We start from the raw sequence: 20927 nt of genomic DNA on the forward strand, positions 1-20927 counted from the left end.
GTGTCTTAGGCGGTCTAAACGGGTGTTAGGGGTGTTAAGGGGGTTTGGGGTCTAAACGGTCTTCATATTCGTGAAGGCTGTTAAGAGTTCCAAAGGTCTTAAAAAGTCTTAAGGGGTCTAAACTTGAAATGGTCTTAAGGTTTGACTGGGTCTTAGGGTTATAAAGGGTCTAGAGAGTCCTAGGGATCAAAAAGGGTCTTAGGGTTTCTAAATGCTCGAAAGGGTGTTTGGGGTCGTAAGAGTTTTAGGGGGCTTGAGGGTCTTTGTGGTCTTAATGGGTCTTAGGGTTGTAATGGGTCTGAACTCAAAGGATGTAAGGGCTTTTGAAAGGTCTTAGGATGCTAAAGGGTTTAATGTAATTAGTCCACATACTCACGTTCTGTGCGGACACACAGACAGACAAACAAACGGAATCGAATGCAATACCGTCTCGTGTGGTGAGGGTAACTAGCGCAAGTAGACTCTCAGCAAGGATCATTTGTATAGGTAAACAGAAGTAGAAAACTACAGCAGACAACGCTACCGGAAGTACATGTGATGAAAAAAAAAAAGTGATTTTAATTTTTTCCCGAAGTTCCCCAAGGCAATCTGGCTATTTAAGATCGCATCAATATACTACAAATGGACGAGGTGTGTGTGTGTGTGTGTGTGTGTATGTGTGTGTGTGTGTGTGTGTGTGTGTGTGTGTGTGTGTGTGTGTGTGTGTGTGTGTGTGTGTGTCAGATCGATAGAACAACACGTGCCGACAAAATAAAACAAGTTGCAAATGTTAAGGAAAGCAGAAACACTTTATTCGATTTGTTTAAATGAAATAGGGATGTTTTATAACATTCTCTGCAAGATTATTAGTGAGTCTAACATTGATGAACATGATGTCATGCAAAGTGAAGTCTTAAAAAGGGATTTACACAAGTCATCATTATAAATTCTGCCTTCTGCAGTGTAGACACAAGACCTAATGAGGAAAGGTAAGCCTTCAGAACCATAAAATGAGGACGAAGAGAAAAATCTGATGATGAAGAGAACCAGGGTCAGGGTGGAGTTCAAGATATAAGAATACTGGTAAACGAGGTCAGGTCAACGTTTCGAGTGTTCTCCCTTCTCAAGAGCAAAACACCACTCGCTTTCACGGAGACAGAGTATTCTTGTTGATGTGTTAAGTCTGCATTCGTTTATATGTTTGGTAAAGGATCAAATTTGGTCAGTTACCATAACACACAAGACAGTATAAGAGGCAAACACATCATCAACAACAACAACAACAACAACAACAACAACGTCATTATTGTTCATTATTGTTCAACAACAACAAGGTCACATTATTGTTGTAGTATAAGAGGGCTCAAGTATTTTGGCTAAAGCTACAACAAGGTCATTATTGCTCTTACTAGGTGTGACTCCTGACCTGTCGTTTTGCTGATGGAGTTAATCAAAAGACAGCATGTTGTATGTACTTCACAAACATATTGCATCTCTATCTGACTGTCAATGAGGATGTAAAATGAAGTAAGTCTTTCATGCTTGGCTCTTAGATTTTTCCCTTCTACCCCGAACATAATACTCTTTGTCTAACGTTTTAAATCCCCACCCCCCAAAAAACCAAAAAAAAAACCCCCAAAATCATTTATTTTCCTGTCTCCACGTGTGCTGTTGTCTCATCCTGTACTTCTGTCCAGGTGTGCTGTTCGCCCCGCCCCCATTATCTCCTTGCCATCCACCTTTTTCCCTGTTCACGTGACTCGTGGTTGTCCCTCTCGGCCCTCCCCCTGTTGGTATTTTGTGAATATAAGATTGTTCACGGTTCTGTTTAAATATTATTTAAATATGTTTAAACCTTCCCCTTCAGTGTTTTATTCAGTGGTATATTACAACACGCTGTTTTTCTTCCTATTTAAAAGGATTTTTTTCAATTTCCTCTCCAACTCATTCCACTTCAAAAAAAATAAATTCAATCTCTTATACGTCTCCCTCACTACATGTACATGTTCTGAATTCACATTCATTCCACACCTCCTCCATCGTTCTTAATCGGATTGCTAACTTGAAAATCACAATAAACCCAATTTGTTATCAATGTTAGTCTTTCATTAATCATCCACTTTCTAAACTCCCTTCTTGCCCCTCCCCGCCAAATGCCCCCCCTTGCCCCTACACTCCTAAACTCCCCCCTTGCCCCTCCACTCCTAAACTCCCCCCATGCCCCTCCACTCCTAAACTCCCCCCTTGCCCCTCCACTCCTAAACTCCCCCCTTGCCCCTCCACTCCTAAACTCCCCCCTTGCCCCTCCACTCCTAAACTCCCCCCTTGCCCTTCGCCTCCTAAACTCCCCCCATGCCCCTCCCCTCCAAATCCCCCCCTTGCCCCTACACTCCTAAACTCCCCCCTTGCCCCTCCACTCCTAAACTCCCCCCTTGCCCCTCCACTCCTAAACTCCCCCCTGCACCTCCCCTCCTAAACTCCCCCCTCACTCCTCCCCTTCAAAACTCCCCCCCCAACCCCTCCCATTCAAATCTCCCCCCATACCATTCCTCTCCAATTTTCCCTCCTCCCCCCTTCTCCTCAAAGCTGCCTCCTCCCCACTTTGTCTCCCTTCTATCTCATACCTCCACCTCCCCCAACCTTCTACTTTCCTCTGCCCCCCCTCCTCAAACAACCTCTCACTGTGCCTCATCCCTTCACCATCAAACCTTTCGTCCTCCTCCTCCTTCCCTTTCTTGTAACCCTTCTGTAATCTCTGACACACTATCAACTGCTCTCCCTACCTCCCCCTCTCATCCTTCATCTTACCCTACCCCTCCCCTCCCCTCTCCTGTCTTGTACCCGATGCTCCCCCTCTCTCTTCATTAACGGTATGGACCTCAAACATCCGGGGCCTTCGCTCAAACCTGACTGATCTCTCCATACAGGTTGCTTCTGACAATCCAGACTTGATCTGCTCAACATAAACTTTCCTCCTTCAAGATATCTCCGATTCCTTAACATCTCTTCCTGGTTACTCCCTCCTCCGGTATGATAGACCTGAGCCTCGTCCTGGTGGTGGGGTGGCTATCTTTATCGAAAACTCTCTTCCTCACTCTCCTTGCACTGCCCTCTCCCCACCTCACCCCCAGGAGTACCTCTGGCTACGGCTTCCTCACCGCTCCCACCTTTTGTTCATATGTGTTCTGTACTGTCCTCCAAACAGTGATGACTCCATTTACATTTCACTGTCTGACAACATGGACCAACTTCTATCCACTCATCCCAACTCTCTCTTCCTCATATGTGGTGACTTCAACTGTCATCATGCCAGTTGGCTGGGTGTGGGTACCTCTCTCACCAGCCATGGCTCCCCAGCAAAGGACTTCTGCGACTCACTGGGATTGACACTGTCAATTTCCCGACCTGGATCTCAGCCAATGGAGTACCTTCTCTTCTAGACCTGCTAATGACAAACTTCCCTGCTAATGTCTGCTGCTCTTCTTCTGCTCCAATCGGTTCTTCTGATCATGTGCTTGTTAAAGTGGACATCTCTCTGGCCATTCTCAGAGAGCCTCCTCAGCATCGACGAGTCTGGCATTCCACTCAGGCCGACTGGCACGGTCTTCAAGCAGCCATCAATCATCTGGACTGGTCTCCCATCTCCACTGCCTCTGACATCAATTCTTCCTGGGAATTCTTCCAAAGCAAACTGCTCTCTCATGCACAGATTTATCCCATCTCGTCTTCAGTTGTCTTACCCTTCCTCCCATCCATGGTACACTGAATCTTGTGGTGAGGCAGTTGCCCTGAAACAACTTGCCTTTGCCTCTTGGAAGGCTAATCCAACTGAAGGCAATCTCAGTTCCTTCCACCAAGCTCGGAACAAGTGTGTGTCTACCCTCAGGAATGCCAGGAAGCACTATCTCTCCACACTCAAGAATGAACTCTCAAACCTGTCTCCTTCCTCCAAATCCTGGTGGCGTCTGGTCAAATCGGTTTCTGGTGTTTGTTCCCCCTCCATCCCCTCCCTTACCTCAAATGGCTACACAGTTGACACCACACGTGACAAAGCCGAATGCATCAACTCTGTGTTTGCCTCAAAATCTTGTGTCCCAAACCCATCTCTCCCAAACAAGTGGAACATGTCTTTCAATCCTGACAAATCTCACACTCTTACTATGTCTCTCCGAAAAGATCGACTGGCCAACCATCCTATCTACTTTCTCCACAATCCTCTCCAAGAAGTTCTGTCGCTCAAGCTTTTGGGTCTCACTATCTGCCATGATCTTTCTTGGGAAAACCACATTTACAAGCTGGCCTCCAAAGCCAGTCGCCGACAGGGCATCCTCCGTCGTGCGAAGTCCTTCCGGGACACACCTGAGCTCCTCACCACATACAAGGCTTTCATCCGCAGCTCAATGGAATACTGTTCTCCCCTATGGGCCGGTGCTCCTGCCTCACACCTAGCTCGGCTTCACGCTGTTGAAACCAAAGCTTTCAGAATCATTGGAATCTCCTGCGATGAAGCTATGTCCGAGGGCCTTTCACTCACTCACCGCAGGCAGGTAGGTGGTCTTTCTGTCTTCTACTGACTCTGCTCCGGCCTTGCTCCCCCAGCTCTCTCTGTGCTTTGTCCCCCAAATATTTCTACAGGTCGCACAAGATCTGCCAGCAACCCTCTGGTGGTTAAACTGCCGAAATCTAGGCTCTCTGCTCACCTTCACTCTTTCATTCCTCTTTTTTCCCGCCTCTGGACCAAACTCCCACACTCCCTTCAATCCCACTCCTCCCTCCAGGTCTTTAAAACAGCTGTTCACCACCATCTCTTATCTTCCCCCATCCAAAACCTTGATCTTTTCTACCCCCGCTAATTCACCCCAGATCCACCTTGTTTGAAATTCCATCTTCTTTCCTGGAAGTCCTGGCAGTGTCCATATGTTTCATACCTCTCCAACCCCCCATTCCCATGCCTCCCCCCACCCCCCAAAGCCCTCTCCCTCCCACAGATCTATCGATGTCTCCATGTCTCTCGGTCCCTGCTCTCAAATGTTGTGTTTGTGTCCTTCCCCCTCTCTCCCCATCTTGTCTACCGCTCCCGATGTTATATGTTTTATGTGTCGGTTTGTCTTTCTGCGTGATTAATGTTCGCTCTTTCACGAGCCTCGATCTTGTATACAAAAAAAAAAATTCAAAAAAAATTACTCTTATACATGTCCTTTGCAAAGGAATAATTGCATGCTCATTCAGTAGCATACTTTACCTTTGTTCCTCGAGTAATTTATCATTGATGGTGCAACAATAAAATTACTTTAACTTAACAAAGGGAACATATCAGTGTTGATGTGTCGTACCACCTATACTACTCCACTACCCTGCCCCTTCCCCCTTTGTATAGAACAAAAGCAGGTTATGGTCCATAATTACCTTTGTGTATCACCAAAAACAAGTATGGTCCATAATTACATTTGTATAATACCAAAAGCAAGCGTGGTCTACGATAACCTTCATGTAGAACCAAAAAACAAGTGTGTTCGAAGGTAAGCTTCCCTTCCTAATATTAGGTAGAAGTTTAAATTTAAAATCTTTATTAACAAAGAAGTGATGAAAGAAGACAGCAGCCAGAATACGTGCCAAGTAGGCCTTGGACGAGTTGCCAAGTAGGCCTTGGAATCAATGGATTGCTTACAATCATTGTGTGGAAGAGAAACTGTTGAGGAATGGCAGTTCACTTTGGCAAAGCAATCGAACCTCTTCCTGAAGCTGCAATTGCAAAGTTCCCAGGAGAATCTCGTGCTTCTTGTCCACCTGCCGCAGGCCCATTCGCTCGAGTTCCCGCTCTGTCAACCGCAACAGAACTCTCCCTTGGGTAAGTAGTCATGTTATGAGAGAAATGGTGAGGGGATGAAAGCCTTTGTGGGCCTAAGTGTTCTATGAGACATGGTTAAAAATAAATCCAATACTCAATGGCAAAACCCCCCCCAAAATAATCATATATATGTAATTATATAATTCCAAATATATATATCTATCTATAATTCCAGCAATCTCTGTGTGTGTGTGTGTGTGTGTGTGTGTGTGTGTGTCTGTGTGTGTGTCTGTGTGTCTGTGTGTCTGTGTGTCTGTGTGTCTGTGTGTCTGTGTGTGTGTGTGTTTGTCTGTGACCGCTGTTTCTCGACAACCACGGGTCCGATATACTTTAAACTTGCCAGGTATATTGCTGGGGACCCGAGGATGTGCCTTTTCAAGGTTTCATATTAATCGGACAAGTAGTTACCGAGCTATGGCGATTTCTTTACCAAACTCCGCAAGCCGTTCGCTTTGGACCAAACCATTTCATGTAAATAGAGGGGGGGGTTCTGTGGTCGTTGCGAATGGACCAAACCATTCATGTAAATAGAGGGGGGGGGGTTCTGTGGTCGTTACTGCCACGTGGTTTCAAAGTTTTTTTTTGTTGTTGTTGTTTGCACGCATGTTTTTTTGCACCCACGTACGGGCACGCCCTAGGATGTTTACACACACACACCCCTACACAAATTTTTTTTTTTTTTTTTTTTGGCAAGGAACGGGCACCCACGTACGGGCACGTCCTAGTATATATAATTGAGCTTGTGTGTGCGTTTGTTTGACTTATATGCACTCCTAAACTGCTCGACGGATGGAGTTGAAATTCGGTGGTTGGGCATGGGGTGTGTCCAGGAAGGTTTTAGGCATTAATACAAATTCATAGTCATGGGGGTTTGAGAATGGGGGAATTCTCTATGTAAATGTGGCCAGTATAAAGACATCTGGAGGTTGTGGGAGAGAGCATTACAAGTTTTTTTTTTTTTTTTTTTTTTTTTTTTTTTTTTTTTATGGACGCGTTTACAGTGTTTTTATGCACATTTTCATTTACGAACGCTTTCTGATGGTTATGTGAATTTTCACGGTGTATCGGCTTCCATGTCCGATGGTATGCCAAATTTCAACTTTATACGTCACCCAGAAGATACCGAACGTTAATATCAGTCAGTGAGTGAGTGAGTCAGTAAGTGGTTAGAATGAGCTTTATTTTATAATACTGTATATAATAATACTATATATATATATTATAATATTATAATACTGTATACTGGCGGTGATAGTGCAGATGGTACAACAAGAGGTGCTGAGATCAAGAGAGAAAAGAGTGGAGAAGGAGACCGATAGGGGAGAGGTGTTGTTTGTCAAAGAGGGCCAAGTGGTAAGAGGTGGAAAGCTTGAGAGCTGTCAGATGCTTGTGATTGGCAGGTGGTGGCAGACCTAAAGCCACAATTGGTATTCGCAGAGGAGATCTGTGTGACAAGGTTGCGGCCTGACATTGTCATCTGGTCAGGTGCAAAAAGATAGGTCATCTTAGGGAAATTGTTTGTACCTTGGGAAGAGAACATGGAGGAGGTGCACGAGAGGAAGAGAGGAAAGTACAATGAGCTGGAGGCAGAGTGTCGGGAAAAGGGTTGGCGAGTTTCATGTCAGCCATTTGAGGTGGGGTGTAGAGGATATATTGGCAATTCCTTTTCTGCATTTCTTGCTCGGCTTGGAGTGTGTGGGACAGAAAGAAGGAGGATGTGTGACAGAGTGGCCCAGGTTGCCTTGAAAGGCTTACTTTGGATATGGATGAAGTTTATGGAGGCACGTCAAATGGTGTAGGTTGAGGTTGTGGGTTGTGGTTCATTTCAGCCTAAAGGGGTAGTGACTGAGCGTTGAAGAGAAATGGAGATGTGTGAATGGTTGTGTGTGTGTGTGTGTGTGTGTGTTTCACATCAACGTACTCCTGAACTCCTGAATTGAATCATGTGAAAATTTGTGGTCATACATGGGGTGTGCTCTGGAGGGTTTTAGACGTTAAAATAAAAATTTGTCGTCGGTTTCTCCCTCTGCAGTCTACATGGTACCTCCATGAGCACATATAAGCGAGTCAGGCGACAGTTCCATGTGGGTCGTTTGACTGGGGCAGTACACCTGTCAAATGGTAACACAGGTGTACTAAGGTGACCTCAAGTTGGACGGAACCTCCCATGGAGCAGAAGGGCGAAAGCTCGCTTGATTTTGATTTTCAGTACGAATACAGTGAAAGTGAAGCATTGTGATCCTTTTGCCTTTTTGGATTTCAAGCAGCAGAAACGTTACCAAAGGGATAACTGGCTTGTGGCAGCCAGGCATCCATAGCGACGTCACTTTTTGATCCTTCCGTGTTAGCTTTCCCTATCAATGTGAAGCAGAATTGGCAACCGTTGGATTGTTCTCCTACGAACAAGGAATGTGAGCTGAGTTTATAGTGTTGCGAGATAGGTTAGTTTTACCCGAATGATGCTCTTGTTGCCGCGACAGTAAACCCGCTCAGTATATATATAGAGAGAATTGGGGTCTTCTCACCACCTTCGTCCCGCTGGCTCCTCCGTGTCTCAACCCACGGTTTCGCTTGTACTAGGATTTGGATCCGGATATGAGGATTTAAAAAAATATTTTAATAATTTTTCACCATTGAGAGATGGGGCCAAAAATGATATATAGCACGATATCTCAAATGGTTGTGGACAGATTATGACAAAACCTGGTGGATGAGTTGGGTAAGTGACAAGAACAAGCCGATTAGCTTTTGGTTCAAGTTCAAATCCAGATCCGCCCCATCAGTGGATACAAAACGTGAACTGTTCAGCATGGCGGAGGTATGCGCTCTACCGAATGGCGTTATAGTTTTGTTCTGCAGTGACATCACAACTGTTTATTATTATCATTGAGCAATCCAACATTTGTTTGTATCGCCTGTGACCTGAACTCTATATTCCGTCTGATGTTTATCCTATGTACAAATGAACACATTCAGGCCACTCACTAAGATTGTCCAGGTATTTTCAGCTAATTAAACTCCCATTATAACCTCTGTTTGGGTGTTAACCATTCCTTGGCTCTTAAGCAGTCTCAAAATGAAACTCCTGGGACACTGCATGTGGGAACCGCAAACCTGCTCTTTTCACGCTCCTGCAACATGGACTATGTCCACCTATGACAAAGTCCACCTGCAGATAATTTTCCTCCACCTTACACTAGTTTATGGATGATCCCTTTGATATAATCTTTGGTGGAGAAAGGGAGAGCGTGTATGTTGCTTTGTCTTACCGCTGCCCCGTAATGTAAAGTAGGTTTCCACCCTGTGGCAAACGTTCATTTTCCAGGACTCGCAAACATGTTTAGAATGGACTGTGGATGAAGGTTCCATTCGTGTGTCCGACAGTGTACGGTACCTGACAATCATAGCTCATAGCATAACATGTGAAGATGCAACACAGGTAAGGCAAAATCAACGTACCAATAGTAAACATACCATTGACGTCATGATATCTGAAAATGTTGATGTAACCGAGGTAATCGACAGGAAATGTCATCCTCAGCCAAAGGCACACGTCTTGCACTGTCCAATTGGAGGTGCTTTTAAAGCGTCTTGATCTTCGACTCCACCTCTTCCTTGGTATTGTCTTCATGGGGCCTTCATTGGGCTGCAGCAAAAGTACCTTAATGCACCAAGTAGACCCAAGTACCTTAAACACACCTGTAATTGATATATATATATATATATATATATATATATACACACACACACATATATATACAATGGGGTTTTGCTCAAAATCTGCACAAAGTACACTTTCTAAAATAACATTTATTCACATGAATATGATGCGTTATGAAAATAAACTGCAGTCCTTGTCACGAACAGAAAAAAATAATATCATATAATATCATAGTCCACAGTCTACACTATACAGTCACACTCGTCGTTCGTAAAGTGGTGTGTTTAACATATCAGGAAATTTCATTAAAAATGACCGATCTTACGTCACATGGATGTTGTGAAAGTCCCAACTCATGGGACGGATCACTTGAGGATGCATTTGGAGATGTTGGAGGAGGATACAGTGGATGAGCTGGAATAGACGATGGAGGATTCGGTGGTGGAGACGATGGAGGATTCGGTGGTGGAGACGATGGAGGATTCGGTGGTGGAGACGATGGAGGATTCGGTGGTGGAGACGATGGAGGATTCGGTGGTGGAGACGATGGAGGATTCGGTGGTGGAGACGATGGAGGATTCGGTGGTGGAGACGATGGAGGATTCGGTGGTGGAGACGATGGAGGATTCGGTGGTGGAGACGATGGAGGATTCGGTGTCGGGGAAGATGGAGGAAAAAGTAGAGGAGAAGACAGAGGATAAGGTGGAGGAGAAGACAGAGGATAAGGTGGAGGAGAAGACAGAGGACAAGGTGGAGGAGAAGACAGAGGGCAAGGTGGAGGAGAAGACAGAGGACAAGGTGGAGGAGAAGACAGAGGACAAGGTGGAGGAGAAGACAGAGGATAGGGTGGAAGAGAAGACAGAGGACAAGGTGGAGGAGAAGATAGAGGACAAGGTGGAGGAGAAGACAGAGGACAAGGTGGAGGATAATATGCAGGAGGAAAAGCACCAGTAGGACTTCTGCTTTCATCCATGGTTGTTTACATGGCGTTTCACAAGTTTTTGGTAAAATACCTCGGATGAAGGAAATGATAAAGAACAATGACCATTCTATTGGGGATGGGGTAGTGGGGAAAAAGGGGGAGTGGGAGGGGAGGATGAATAATGTAAAATGTAATCAAATAATTCGTCATTTAAACAGTTTTTACATGTAATACATGATGGCATCATCAATTATTAGCTCACCTGGACTTTAGTCCTGTGAGCTTGTGCGATCAAGCAGCGTCCGTGAGTCAGTCAGTCAGTGAGTGAGTGAGTGAGTGAGTGAGTGAGTGAGTCCGTAAACATTTCAGTCGTTATCGCTTGAACCAAGCACACGATTTTAATGAAACTTGACCACAAGCTTTGTATCTAATGCCTAACAAACGTGTACTGACCACATCAAAATCTGTGCTCATTATGAGGGACTATTGGGGGGTTGGGGGAAGGGGGGGAGGTGTTTGACCCCCCCAAAATAGGTATTTGCTCTCTTCTCCGAAACTACACACACGAGTTTGATGAAACTTGACCATAAGCTTTATAAATGATGCCTAACGAAGGTGTACTGACCACATCAAAATATGTGCTCATTATGAGGGACTATTGGGGGGCGGGGGAAGGGGGAGTTTGACCCCCCAAAATAGGTATTTGCTCTCTTCTCCGAAACTACACACACGGGTTTGATGAAACGTGGCCACAAGCTTTATAAATGATGCCTAACGAAGGTGTACTGACCACATCAAAATATGTGCTCATTATGAGGGACTATTGGGGGGCGGGGGAAGGGGGAGTTTGACCCCCCAAAATAGGTATTTACTCTCTTCTCCGAAACTACACACACGGGTTTGATGAAACGTGGCCACAAGCTTTATAAATGATGCCTAACGAAGGTGTACTGACCACATCAAAATCTGTGCTCATTATGAGGGACTATTGGGGGAGGGCGGGGGAAGGGGGAGTTTGACCCCCCAAAATAGGTATTTGCTCTCGTCTCCGAAACTACACACACGGGTTTGATGAAATTCGACCACAAGCTTTATAAATGATGCCTAACGAAGGTGTACTGACCACGTCTAAATCTGTGCTCATTATGAGGGACTATTGGGGGAGGGCGGGGGAAGGGGGAGTTTGACCCCCCAAAATAGGTATTTGCTCTCGTCTCCGAAACTACACACGCGATTTTGATGAAACTTGATCACAACCTTCATCGCCCAAGATGTACCAAGGTTTGTTCACGGCATTAAAATATATCAGGGTCTGTGGGGGGTTTGGGTGCCTGTTGCTCCTGATCAAGGTGAGCTTCAGGACCCGTGGTCCTATTTTTACACTTCATCATCAATTAACACACTTCATTAACAACATTATCTGTTTACACTTTAAATCCTATTTTCTAAAAGGGTTGAATACCAATTGAGAGAACTTTGCCAGGAGATCTCAAGCGGAGGACATTTACTCAGGCCAAAGCAAAAATTGCGGAAGTCTGCTTACCTGTCCTGATGACTCTTTGAACAGTTCATGCAGGTGTTCCGGAAGTTCGAAAGTTTTACTCGTGTCCCGACTCCCTTAAGCGTTATGAGGTTCCGGTGAAGGCTTCACTGAAGCTGCCTTGTTAATGCAAAACGCAATAACGCAATAACGCAATACACGGCCAAGGAGCAACAAACCTGTTCACCTGCTTGTGTCGGGTGAATCGCGCACTACATCGCGGTGGGTGGGGCGCGGTGGGCGGAGCCAGTAGCCGAGGCACGTTTCGTTATGACGCAATCACGATTCGGTCCCGCCCACTAGTTCCACCGAGCCGTTTCCTGGCGTGTGACGACGAGTGGCTAGCTTCGTGACGTTTGGCTCGTCTGAGTGACGTGTGACGGGTCACTCGTCATGTACACACTGCTGTCCGGATTCTGGAAATACGTGTTTCAGAAGGATGAGTACTGTGTGCTCATTCTGGGCCTGGACAACGCGGGTAAAACGGTGAGAGGTCCTTGTGACTTGTGTTGTCTGTACTGACTACTGTATACAGGACTAGTCGCCGATTGATCGCTAAGTTAGGGTTGGGACTAGTTACTGCTAGTTACGTCAGGGATCGAAGTTTCACATGATTTAAGTAGATCTGTCAATGGTCGCGTCTCCTGTCTTGTTTTCTGTTGTTTTGAATTACCGTATTTAGAGAGGTCATCAACATCCGCTAACACATGCGGGGACTTCCGGAGAGAGGAAGAAGAGACCCTCGGAGTCGGTATAGTTGCATTCGGACTCGGAGACGCCGGAGCGGTGTAAGGGTAAGGGGAGTAAAATTTATTTGAGGGCAAATAAATAAATTTAAAAACCAGAACACCATATCCTTCCCTTTATTGATTTGGGGTAGAATAAAACATAAATATGTGGAGAAAGACCAATTTGCAAATTGAATAAGTTGGTAATCGAAGTAAATGTCGATCAAACCGGAAGTGGATGAGTCAGCTGCTGTTTTGTCTGTCTGAAGGATGGGGGATGTCACAGCAGAGAGTGGAGTCATCAGCAAATAGATAAAGAGGATTTTCCAGACAGTCAATTAAATCATTGATGAAGATCAGGAATAGGATTGGGGCCAGAACAAGTAGATAAAGTATTATAGTTCAATTACAGTATTATATGGTAGCTGCTTTTCAGCTACCTCAGGGAGTGACGTTCCCTGCCCTATGCTTGTCCCGGGCTCAGCTGGCTCTGGCTGGCAGTACCGGGTATGGGCCCCTTGTCCAGGGTAACTGATCCCCACTGCCTTGTGGGGGAAGCCTCTTTAGGCTAAGGCTATGAGAAGGACACTCAGATATCAAACCGCACTTGTAGGTCAGCATGGGCAGAGCTACATCGTGGATAACTGTGCCCAAGTCAGTGGTGGCACCAATTTAGGCATCACTGCTCAGCATCTGCAGACAGCTGTGTCCAATTTGGACCTCAAGAGCAGCCGTCATCATTCCGACGACCTGGCCAGTCTGCTGCACCTATCAGACTTCACGTTGCATTTACTGCACCTGCAGCCAACGATGCTCATAGGAATAGAAAGTGGGAGAGGGATAACACCCACACCTCTATCACTTCTCTGTGCAGGTTTTTCCCTTCATTGGCACCAGCTCACCTGCTCACCACCCATGTTTACCTATACAGCCATCGCACAACGCACAATGCTTAGTGAGCACGCCAACGAAGGGAAGAGATTTGGCGAAAGCGACAACTCACACCATCATCAACAGTATAATGCGTCAATTTTTATAAAGTAATGATTTTAAAGATCCGTGTACCCCGGTTTAGAATGGGTACGCCGTATCCCTGCGCGTCGTGGGAGGCAACTGGGGGTTGGCGTCAGGAAGGGCATCCGGCCATGGAAACATTGCCTCAAACAGGGAACCATGATTGTCATGGGGCCCGCAAGGCTAACCCCCGCTCAAGCGGGGAAAATGGCCTTAAAACGATCATTCATTCATTTGTTTTCATTCAATGATTTTAAAGATCGTTTTAAAAATCCGAAAGTTTAGCGCGACTGAAGCAGTCTGATATACAGGTGTCACAAATGTCGACCCACAGGGGAAAAATACAAAATTTACACTGAATGAATGAATGAATGATCGTTTTAAGGCCATTTCCCCCGCTAGAGCGGGGGTTAGCCTTGTGGGCCCCATGACAATCATGGTTCCCTGTTTGAGGCAATGTTTTTATGGCCGGATGCCCTTCCTGACGCCAACCCTTGGTCATGCTCTTACGATGCGCAGGGATACAGTGTGCCTATTCTAAACCGGGGTACACACCGTGATCATTCATCCCAGCAAGCTGGTACTCAATTTGCCGACCTCGGAAGGATGACAGGCTGAGTCAACCCCCCTGGCGTTACTTCAGCGATCGACCGGGATTTCGAACCCAGGATCCTAGGATCCCAAGCCGGCACCCTAACCACTAAGCCAACACCAGGCTAACTTCATTTACACTGAAGAGTCAAAAAAAGAAAAGAATTTACACTGAAGAGTGAGGACGACTACTACGAAGTATATCGGCAACACTTCCAGTATCTGAAAATCATAAACTGATAGGACGGATGGATACAGGCCAATTGGTTAACCCAGCTCTTTGCTTTGCATGCGCGGAGTAATAAACAATTTGTTCAGTATCGAATCGTAGGTGTACAAGTACTGTATTAACATCACGGAGTACCAATACGACACCTAACAAACATTCGAAAATAATTTGTGATAATGACAATTTCTTTTTGGGATAGTGGGGGAGAGAGGTGGCCATTGGCGGTTTTCGGATAGTTGTGGCTACATTTGGGTTCTGGGATAATGGGGAAGGTAATGGAGTTGTGGGGGTGAGAATGACGAATGAGGGAGAGCAGGAGAGAAGATGTGCTTTCTTATAATTGCTTTTCATTAAATGTTGGAGATACTGTATTTGCTCATCTTTTCATGGAGGTTAACACTGTTTTTGCTTTCCAATCACCGACACTTAACCTCATCAAAAGGATGAGTAATGGTTTATTTGTCATCTTTGATAGACTTTCTTGGAGCAAACCAAGATGAAGTTTTGCAAGACTTTCAAATCGACGAACCTTTCCAAAGTTACAACCACTGTTGGCTTAAACAGTAAGTTTCGGTGTAATTACCTTCATCTGATGATTGTTAAGAAGGTGATGGGTTGCGTTGCTAATCATTTTGCATTTGTCGTTTGTGTGACAGTTGGCACAATTGATGTGTCAGGTGTGCGCCTCATGTTTTGGGATCTGGGAGGGCAAGAAGAACTCCAGTCTCTTTGGGACAAGGTTTGTCAAATATTCATTAATTGATTGCAGTACTTTGATGAAATCATGATTGAATGGAGATTAGAATGAGATTTGAATAAAACGACATTGGGCCCATCATATTTGTGTAACAACACCGACAACCCATGTACTTTGGCACCCCATCGTTTTTAGCAATCCTTTAACCCAAGCCTTGCAAACCAGGGATGTGTACGTCACTATACCAGCCCATGGTCATCCATACTTGTACCCTTAATGCATGACATGTGTGACACATTTGGGGGTTACAAGAATCAGAAATCAAACAAACGAGGAACAATGACACTGGGATATATTAGAAGAATTTACCTTAGCTTTCACTTAACTATGAACCAGATGTTCGGAGTTGAACTATATACCAGGTGTTGGGATTAAACGATTTCCCAGGTGTTGGGGTTAAACGATTTCCCAGGTGTTGGGGTTTTTTTTTTGTTTTGTTTTTTTGTATACAAGATCGAGGCTCGTGAAAGAGCTAACATTAATCACACAAAAAGACAAACCGACACACAAAACACAAAAAACAAGGGGAGCGGCAGACAAGATGGGGAGAGAGGGGGAAGGACACAAGCACAACATTTGAGAGCAGGGACATCGGGAGGACTTGGGGGGAGGTGGGAGAGGAATAAAACATATGAACACTGCAAGGACTCTGGGGTGAATTACCGGGGGTAGAAAAGATCAAGGTTTTCGATGGGGGAAGATAAGAGATGGTGGTGAACAGCTGTTTTAAAGACCTGGAGGGAGGAGTGGGATTGAAGGGAGTGGGGGAGTTTGTTCCAGAGGCGGGAGAAAAGGGGAATGAAAGAGTGAAGGTGAGCAGAGAGCCTAGACTTTGGCAGTTTAACCATAAGAGGGTTGCAGGCAGATCTTGTGCGACCTGAAGGAATATTGGGGGGACAGAGCACAGAGAGAGCTGGGGGAGCAAGGCCGGAGAGGAGTCGGTAGAAGACAGAAAGACCACCAACCTGCCTGCGGTGAGTGAGTGAAAGGCCCTCGGAGTTGACTACATCGCAGGAGATTCCAATGATTCTGAAAGCTTTGGCCTCAACAGCGTGAAGCCGAGCAAGGTGTGAGGCAGGAGCACCAGCCCAGAGGGGGGAACAGTATTCCATTGAGCTGCGGATGAAGCAGGTTCTACGATTTCCCAGGTTTTTGGCTTAAACTATTTCCCAGGTATTTGGGTTATTTGGGTTAAACTATTTCCCAGGTATTTGGGTTAAACAATTTCCCAGGTGTTGGGGTCAAACTATTTCCAAAGTGTTGGGGTCTACGATTTCCCAGGTGTTGGGGTTAAACGATTTCCCAAGTGTTGGGGTCTACGATTTCCCAGGTTTTTGGCTTAAACTATTTCCCAGGTATTTGGGTTAAACTATTTCCCAGGTATTTGGGTTAAACAATTTCCCAGGTGTTGGGGTTAAACGATTTCCCAAGTGTTGGGGTCTACGATTTCCCAGGTGTTTGGGTTTAACTCTTTACCAGATTATGGTTTAACGATTTACTATGTTGGTTGAGAATATCAGAACACCAATCAATGAGGGCCCCCTGAATACCATTTGCAGATGGCTTGAAGGTAAGGTTGGGTTGCCAAAAATATATCGAAAGCTTGAGAGACGACACTGCTTAAGGCACTGCTCTTGCTTAATGTTTTGTTTTTGGGGTAGGTATGAAATACCTTAGTTGAGATAGAATTGTGTAGGTTTAGAATTGTCCGAGTGTGGCGAAGAAGAAGAAGAACCCACCTCGATGTAAATTAAGTTAGGCCGACTGTCCGGGTAAGATCGTATATGTGTCTCCATATGAGGGGTGGAGCTATGCCAATTAGGTGGGGCTTAAGGATAAACCCCAGTGTGTAATTGCCCTATGATTTTTCCCTTCATTGTTATTGCATCACAAAGGGCCACCACAATAACTACAACAATCGCACTGTAAATGGACTCATTTGCTCACAACAGCTAACCAACACCCAGCACATTTGCCAATCGTCACGCAAGCCCTGCCTCACGGCCTTCGACGTCATCCAAACATTCCCAAAGAGAGAGGAGACTCCGCACCCCCGCCCCTCCCGTCCCCTCCCCTCCCCTCACGTATCGTAACGAAGAGGCCACGCCCCGGCCCTCATGATTGAGTGGCGCTCGGTGATTGGACAGAGTGTGACTGAGCGTGGAACATTCACGAGAAGTCAAAAAGACGTGTCTCGCCATCTTTCTCTCTCTCTCTCTCTCTCTCTCTCGTTCTGATTTTCGTCGCGAGTGGACTCTGTTGTTTCGGGTATGCTGGTGAGAAGACGTGTCGAGGCTTTGGGACTGTTTGCAACGTGGAAGGAGGAGGTGTTGGTTGACAGTGGTGCCCTGCATAGAAAAGGGGGGGGAGGGGGGAGGGGGGTCCCGAGCGAAACAAAGAGGGATCCTGCCTGCTTGTGTCTCACGCCGGGGCGGCTGGCTGCGAGCACGATTCTGCGCCATTTTGTGCATTTCCTGCGCGGTGGTTCGAGGCGACGACCAGCAGTCTTACCAGCCATTCGGGGATGCAAAGCTGAGTTCGGCCGATTATAAAAGGGATTTTATTTTTACTTTTGTTTTCCCCTTGTTTGTATACGAGTCTGATGGAGGGTCCCTCATTTAGGAATTTTAGTTTACCTCACCTGACATTGTTACTTGCATTTATTTTCATTAAATCATTATTTGTCGAATTTTACTTTCCTTGTATTGTGGATTTTGCTGTCCCGTCTCTGGCTGTGGGGATTGGATAACCCCTGCGTGTGTTCCCGATCAGGTAAGACCTCAAACTTTCCCGCTCGTGTCACTACCGCCAAGTTGGGTATAATCCTCGGAGTTCAAGCTTGTGGCCATTCGTCCTCTTGGAGTCTTAACCCCGGGGACACGACAATATTGATCATCCATCCATTGTTGAGTTAAATTAAGCAACCAGTCATGGTAGAATAGCCAAGGCAGAACCTGAACTGATAAATCATCGATTGTTGGTGTAAACTGAACTTTTTATTTCAGGTATTCAAACTGAATGTCTGACAGAATGGTCTAGACTCTAGAGGTTATGCACTCGTCACTAAGACGGGGTTCAAATCCCGACCCAGCTATAAACCCTCACCCCGGTGTTTCATGGACAGGGTGATCCATCAATATGTGTGTCGGCCCTTTGGACATTAAACCGGGCGCTCCATTTCCCGGCATTAGTTGATTGATGTTAAAGATCCCACGGTGTCCTTTGTGAAGAGTAGGCGAGTTATCACCGGCACCATGAACAAATTACAAATTTCTGCCCTAATCTTAGTCGAGCATCTTAGGCCTGGTCAGCAGAGAAAGTGGAGAAACACCAACAGCAGAGTTTTTAAGGCCAATATGTAGGCAGACTTGGACAAACAATGGGTGTCACGAGGAATGTGGGGCAGGAGAGGATGCAGGGGGTGCACGAGATGGATCCAGAAGGAAATTCTCAGGAGGGAAAACTGGAAATTTGGAAGGGTTTTCTGAGGGGAGCGGGGGTTAACGAGGGTAGAAAAGATAATGGTTTTGGATTGGGGATGATCTGAGATTGTGGTGAACAGCTGTCTTGAAGGCCTGGAGGAAAGAATGAGATTGAAGAGTGTGGAAGTTGATTCTATATTTGGGGAAAAAAAAGGAACATGTGTGGAGGTGAGCAGTGATCCTGGATTGAGGTAATTTCACCAGGTGGACCATGTGTGACCTGCAAAAACTTGGGGCAAGCTTCCCCCAGCCAACCCTACAATAATTGTGGTCATTAAATAACAGAAAGAAAGAAGAATATAAACCTATAAGATTAGGCCTTTGGATCTGAACCCATTAAAAATGGATGGGTTTAAATACATGTTTTAAGTTTGTCATCTTGTTCAGACTTACCTTACGTGTACGCTTCAGTGAACCAGACACTGTATGTTCTGAGACTTGAACTGGAGTTTCGATTTGATTGGTAATGCGTTCCTTTGTCAGTATTATGCAGAATGTCATGGCCTGATATATGTTGTGGACTCTGTGGATGAAGAAAGATTACCTGAATCCAGGCAAGCCTTTGGTAAATAACTGTATTTCAAACCCATCTTCCCATTTTGTAGTTTTCAAACCCATCTTGTAGTTTTCTTTATAGCCTGGTGTTGGCTTTGCGGTTAGGGTGCCGGCTTGGGATCCAAGTATCCTGGGTTCGTAATCCCGGTCGATCGCTGAATAACGCCAGGGGGGTTGACTCAGCCTGTCATCCTTCCGAGGTCGGCAAATTGAGTGCCAGTTCACTGGTAATTCCCTGTGTGTCGTAAGAGGCGAGCGACTAACAGGGTTGGCGGCAGCAAGAGCATCCGGCCATAAAACATTTCTTCAAAAGGGGACCACGGTGCCCGGTAAAGGCCAACCCCCGCCCTGCGGGGAAAAATGGCCTCTAAAGGTGGTTCTTGTTGTTTTCTTTATGCAGCAAAGCAATTCCATATACTTTCTGCAGCAATTCTCGTATTACATAAACACCATTCTCTTTGTCTCTCTTTGTTTCTGTCTCTGTCTGTGTCTTTCTCTGTCTCTGTCTCTCTCTCTCCCTCTCTCTCTCGCTCTCTCTCTCTCGCTCTCTCTCTTTCTCTCTCTGTGACTATTCATCATGCATGGCGACATATTTTAAGTTACAATTTCCAAACTCGGGGTTCAAATACAGGTGTGTGTGTGTGTGTGTGTGTGTGTGTGTGTGTGTGTGTGTGTGTGTGTACGCGCGCATGAAGTGGTGAGTGGGGGTGGGGGGGGGGGGGGTTGGGGGGAGTGGGAAAACATAGGCTATGTGTCCTCCTCACCCCCTAACCCCCTCCCAAAACAGAGGGGCTTGTGTCAAAGCTTGTCATCATGTGTGACATTTCTGGTGGGAAGGGACATCAGACGAAGGGGAGGGGGGAGTAGGGGGGGTGGGATTAGGGGAGAGGGGGTGGGAGTCGGATGTGAGGATGGGAGTAAGATGTGAGGATGGGGATGGTTAGGCCACAGCCTTAGATGCTGTTTTGAGTCTGCAAAGTGATGCCAAAGTGACCAATTTTGGCAAATAAGATGACAAATTTGTCCTTCAGCGAAGCGCCAGGTAGGCTTTGCCAGTATTTTATAAACATATTTGATTGATTTCACAACTATGTGGTAATTTATTTCCCCAAAATGTAATGTATTTGACAAATAACATGACCTTTTGGCCTTTGCAGACAAAATGGTGAGCAGTGAAACACTTGAAGGGGTCCCTCTTCTTCTTCTCGTAAATAAACAGGATGTCGAAGTGAGCTGAACAATGCACACTAGATGGTTTGATTTTTGGAAAACTTTGGCGCGTTCGCTAACTTCCTTGATTCACAATGATGCCAAATGGTGTTCTTGTTATAATTTTTGTTTGTGCTGCTCCGATGGTTGCAAAGCCTTAATAAAGTGTTGTAATCTTCTCTTGAAATGAGAGCATTGACTTCAGCATTGTCAAAAATGTTGTGCTTATTTCCCATATGGGGATGGGTTTTGTTTCAGGGTTGTCTGTCAGTACCAGAGATTAAAACATCTTTTGGAGAAAGTGCCTCAAAGATCGGCAAGAGGGATTGCTTGCTTCAACCCTGCTCGGCTTTGACTGGGTAATTAAATGAAAAACTGAACTTGATTCTTAATCGTCTGCATATTTGGTTTG

General features: G+C 45.6%; 2 protein-coding genes across 3 annotated transcripts; one reads left to right on the forward strand and one right to left on the reverse strand.

The window, feature by feature from the left end:
- Positions 1-4960: 4960 nt before the first annotated feature.
- Positions 4961-12177, reverse strand: LOC137436915 (uncharacterized). 2 transcript variants are annotated; one of them, XM_068131143.2, is made up of 4 exons: positions 11954-12177; positions 9814-10537; positions 9287-9473; positions 4961-5822 (listed from the first exon to the last, which is right to left on the reverse strand). In XM_068131143.2, exons 2-4 carry the CDS (start codon positions 10459-10461, stop codon positions 5650-5652), a joined length of 1008 nt encoding a protein of 335 aa, XP_067987244.2. In that variant the 5' UTR covers positions 10462-10537; positions 11954-12177; the 3' UTR covers positions 4961-5649. The 2 variants fall into 2 exon arrangements, with proteins under 2 accessions (XP_067987244.2, XP_067987245.2); XM_068131144.2 differs by having other exon boundaries at positions 9302-9473; positions 11954-12175.
- Positions 12178-12215: 38 nt separating this feature from the next.
- Positions 12216-20908, forward strand: ARFRP1 (ARF related protein 1). Its single transcript, XM_078787081.1, has 6 exons — positions 12216-12436; positions 14988-15075; positions 15169-15251; positions 19235-19316; positions 20464-20534; positions 20774-20908. Exons 1-6 carry the CDS (start codon positions 12344-12346, stop codon positions 20876-20878), a joined length of 522 nt encoding a protein of 173 aa, XP_078643207.1. The 5' UTR covers positions 12216-12343; the 3' UTR covers positions 20879-20908.
- The last annotated feature ends 19 nt before the right edge of the window (positions 20909-20927 follow it).

The sequence above is a fragment of the Myxine glutinosa genome, chromosome 11 (assembly GCF_964187855.1).
Source record: "Myxine glutinosa chromosome 11, kmMyxGlut1.1, whole genome shotgun sequence".
Lineage (NCBI taxonomy): Eukaryota > Metazoa > Chordata > Myxini > Myxiniformes > Myxinidae > Myxine > Myxine glutinosa.

Bases quoted from the DNA above. Each gene is read 5' to 3' on its own strand.
- ARFRP1 (XM_078787081.1), top strand. From the start codon at position 12,344: ATGTACACACTGCTGTCCGGATTCTGGAAATACGTGTTTCAGAAGGAT. The intron at 15,076-15,168 runs GTAAGTTTCGGT...TTTGTGTGACAG, and splicing joins AACCACTGTTGGCTTAAACA to TTGGCACAATTGATGTGTCA. The intron at 15,252-19,234 runs GTTTGTCAAATA...TTCCTTTGTCAG, and splicing joins TCCAGTCTCTTTGGGACAAG to TATTATGCAGAATGTCATGG.
- LOC137436915 (XM_068131143.2), bottom strand. From the start codon at position 10,461: ATGGATGAAAGCAGAAGTCCTACTGGTGCTTTTCCTCCTGCATATTAT. The intron at 9,474-9,813 runs GTAAGATCGGTC...CTTTTGCTGCAG, and splicing joins TTTCACAACATCCATGTGAC to CCCAATGAAGGCCCCATGAA. The intron at 5,823-9,286 runs GTACGTTGATTT...TACTTACCCAAG, and splicing joins CAATGGTATGTTTACTATTG to GGAGAGTTCTGTTGCGGTTG.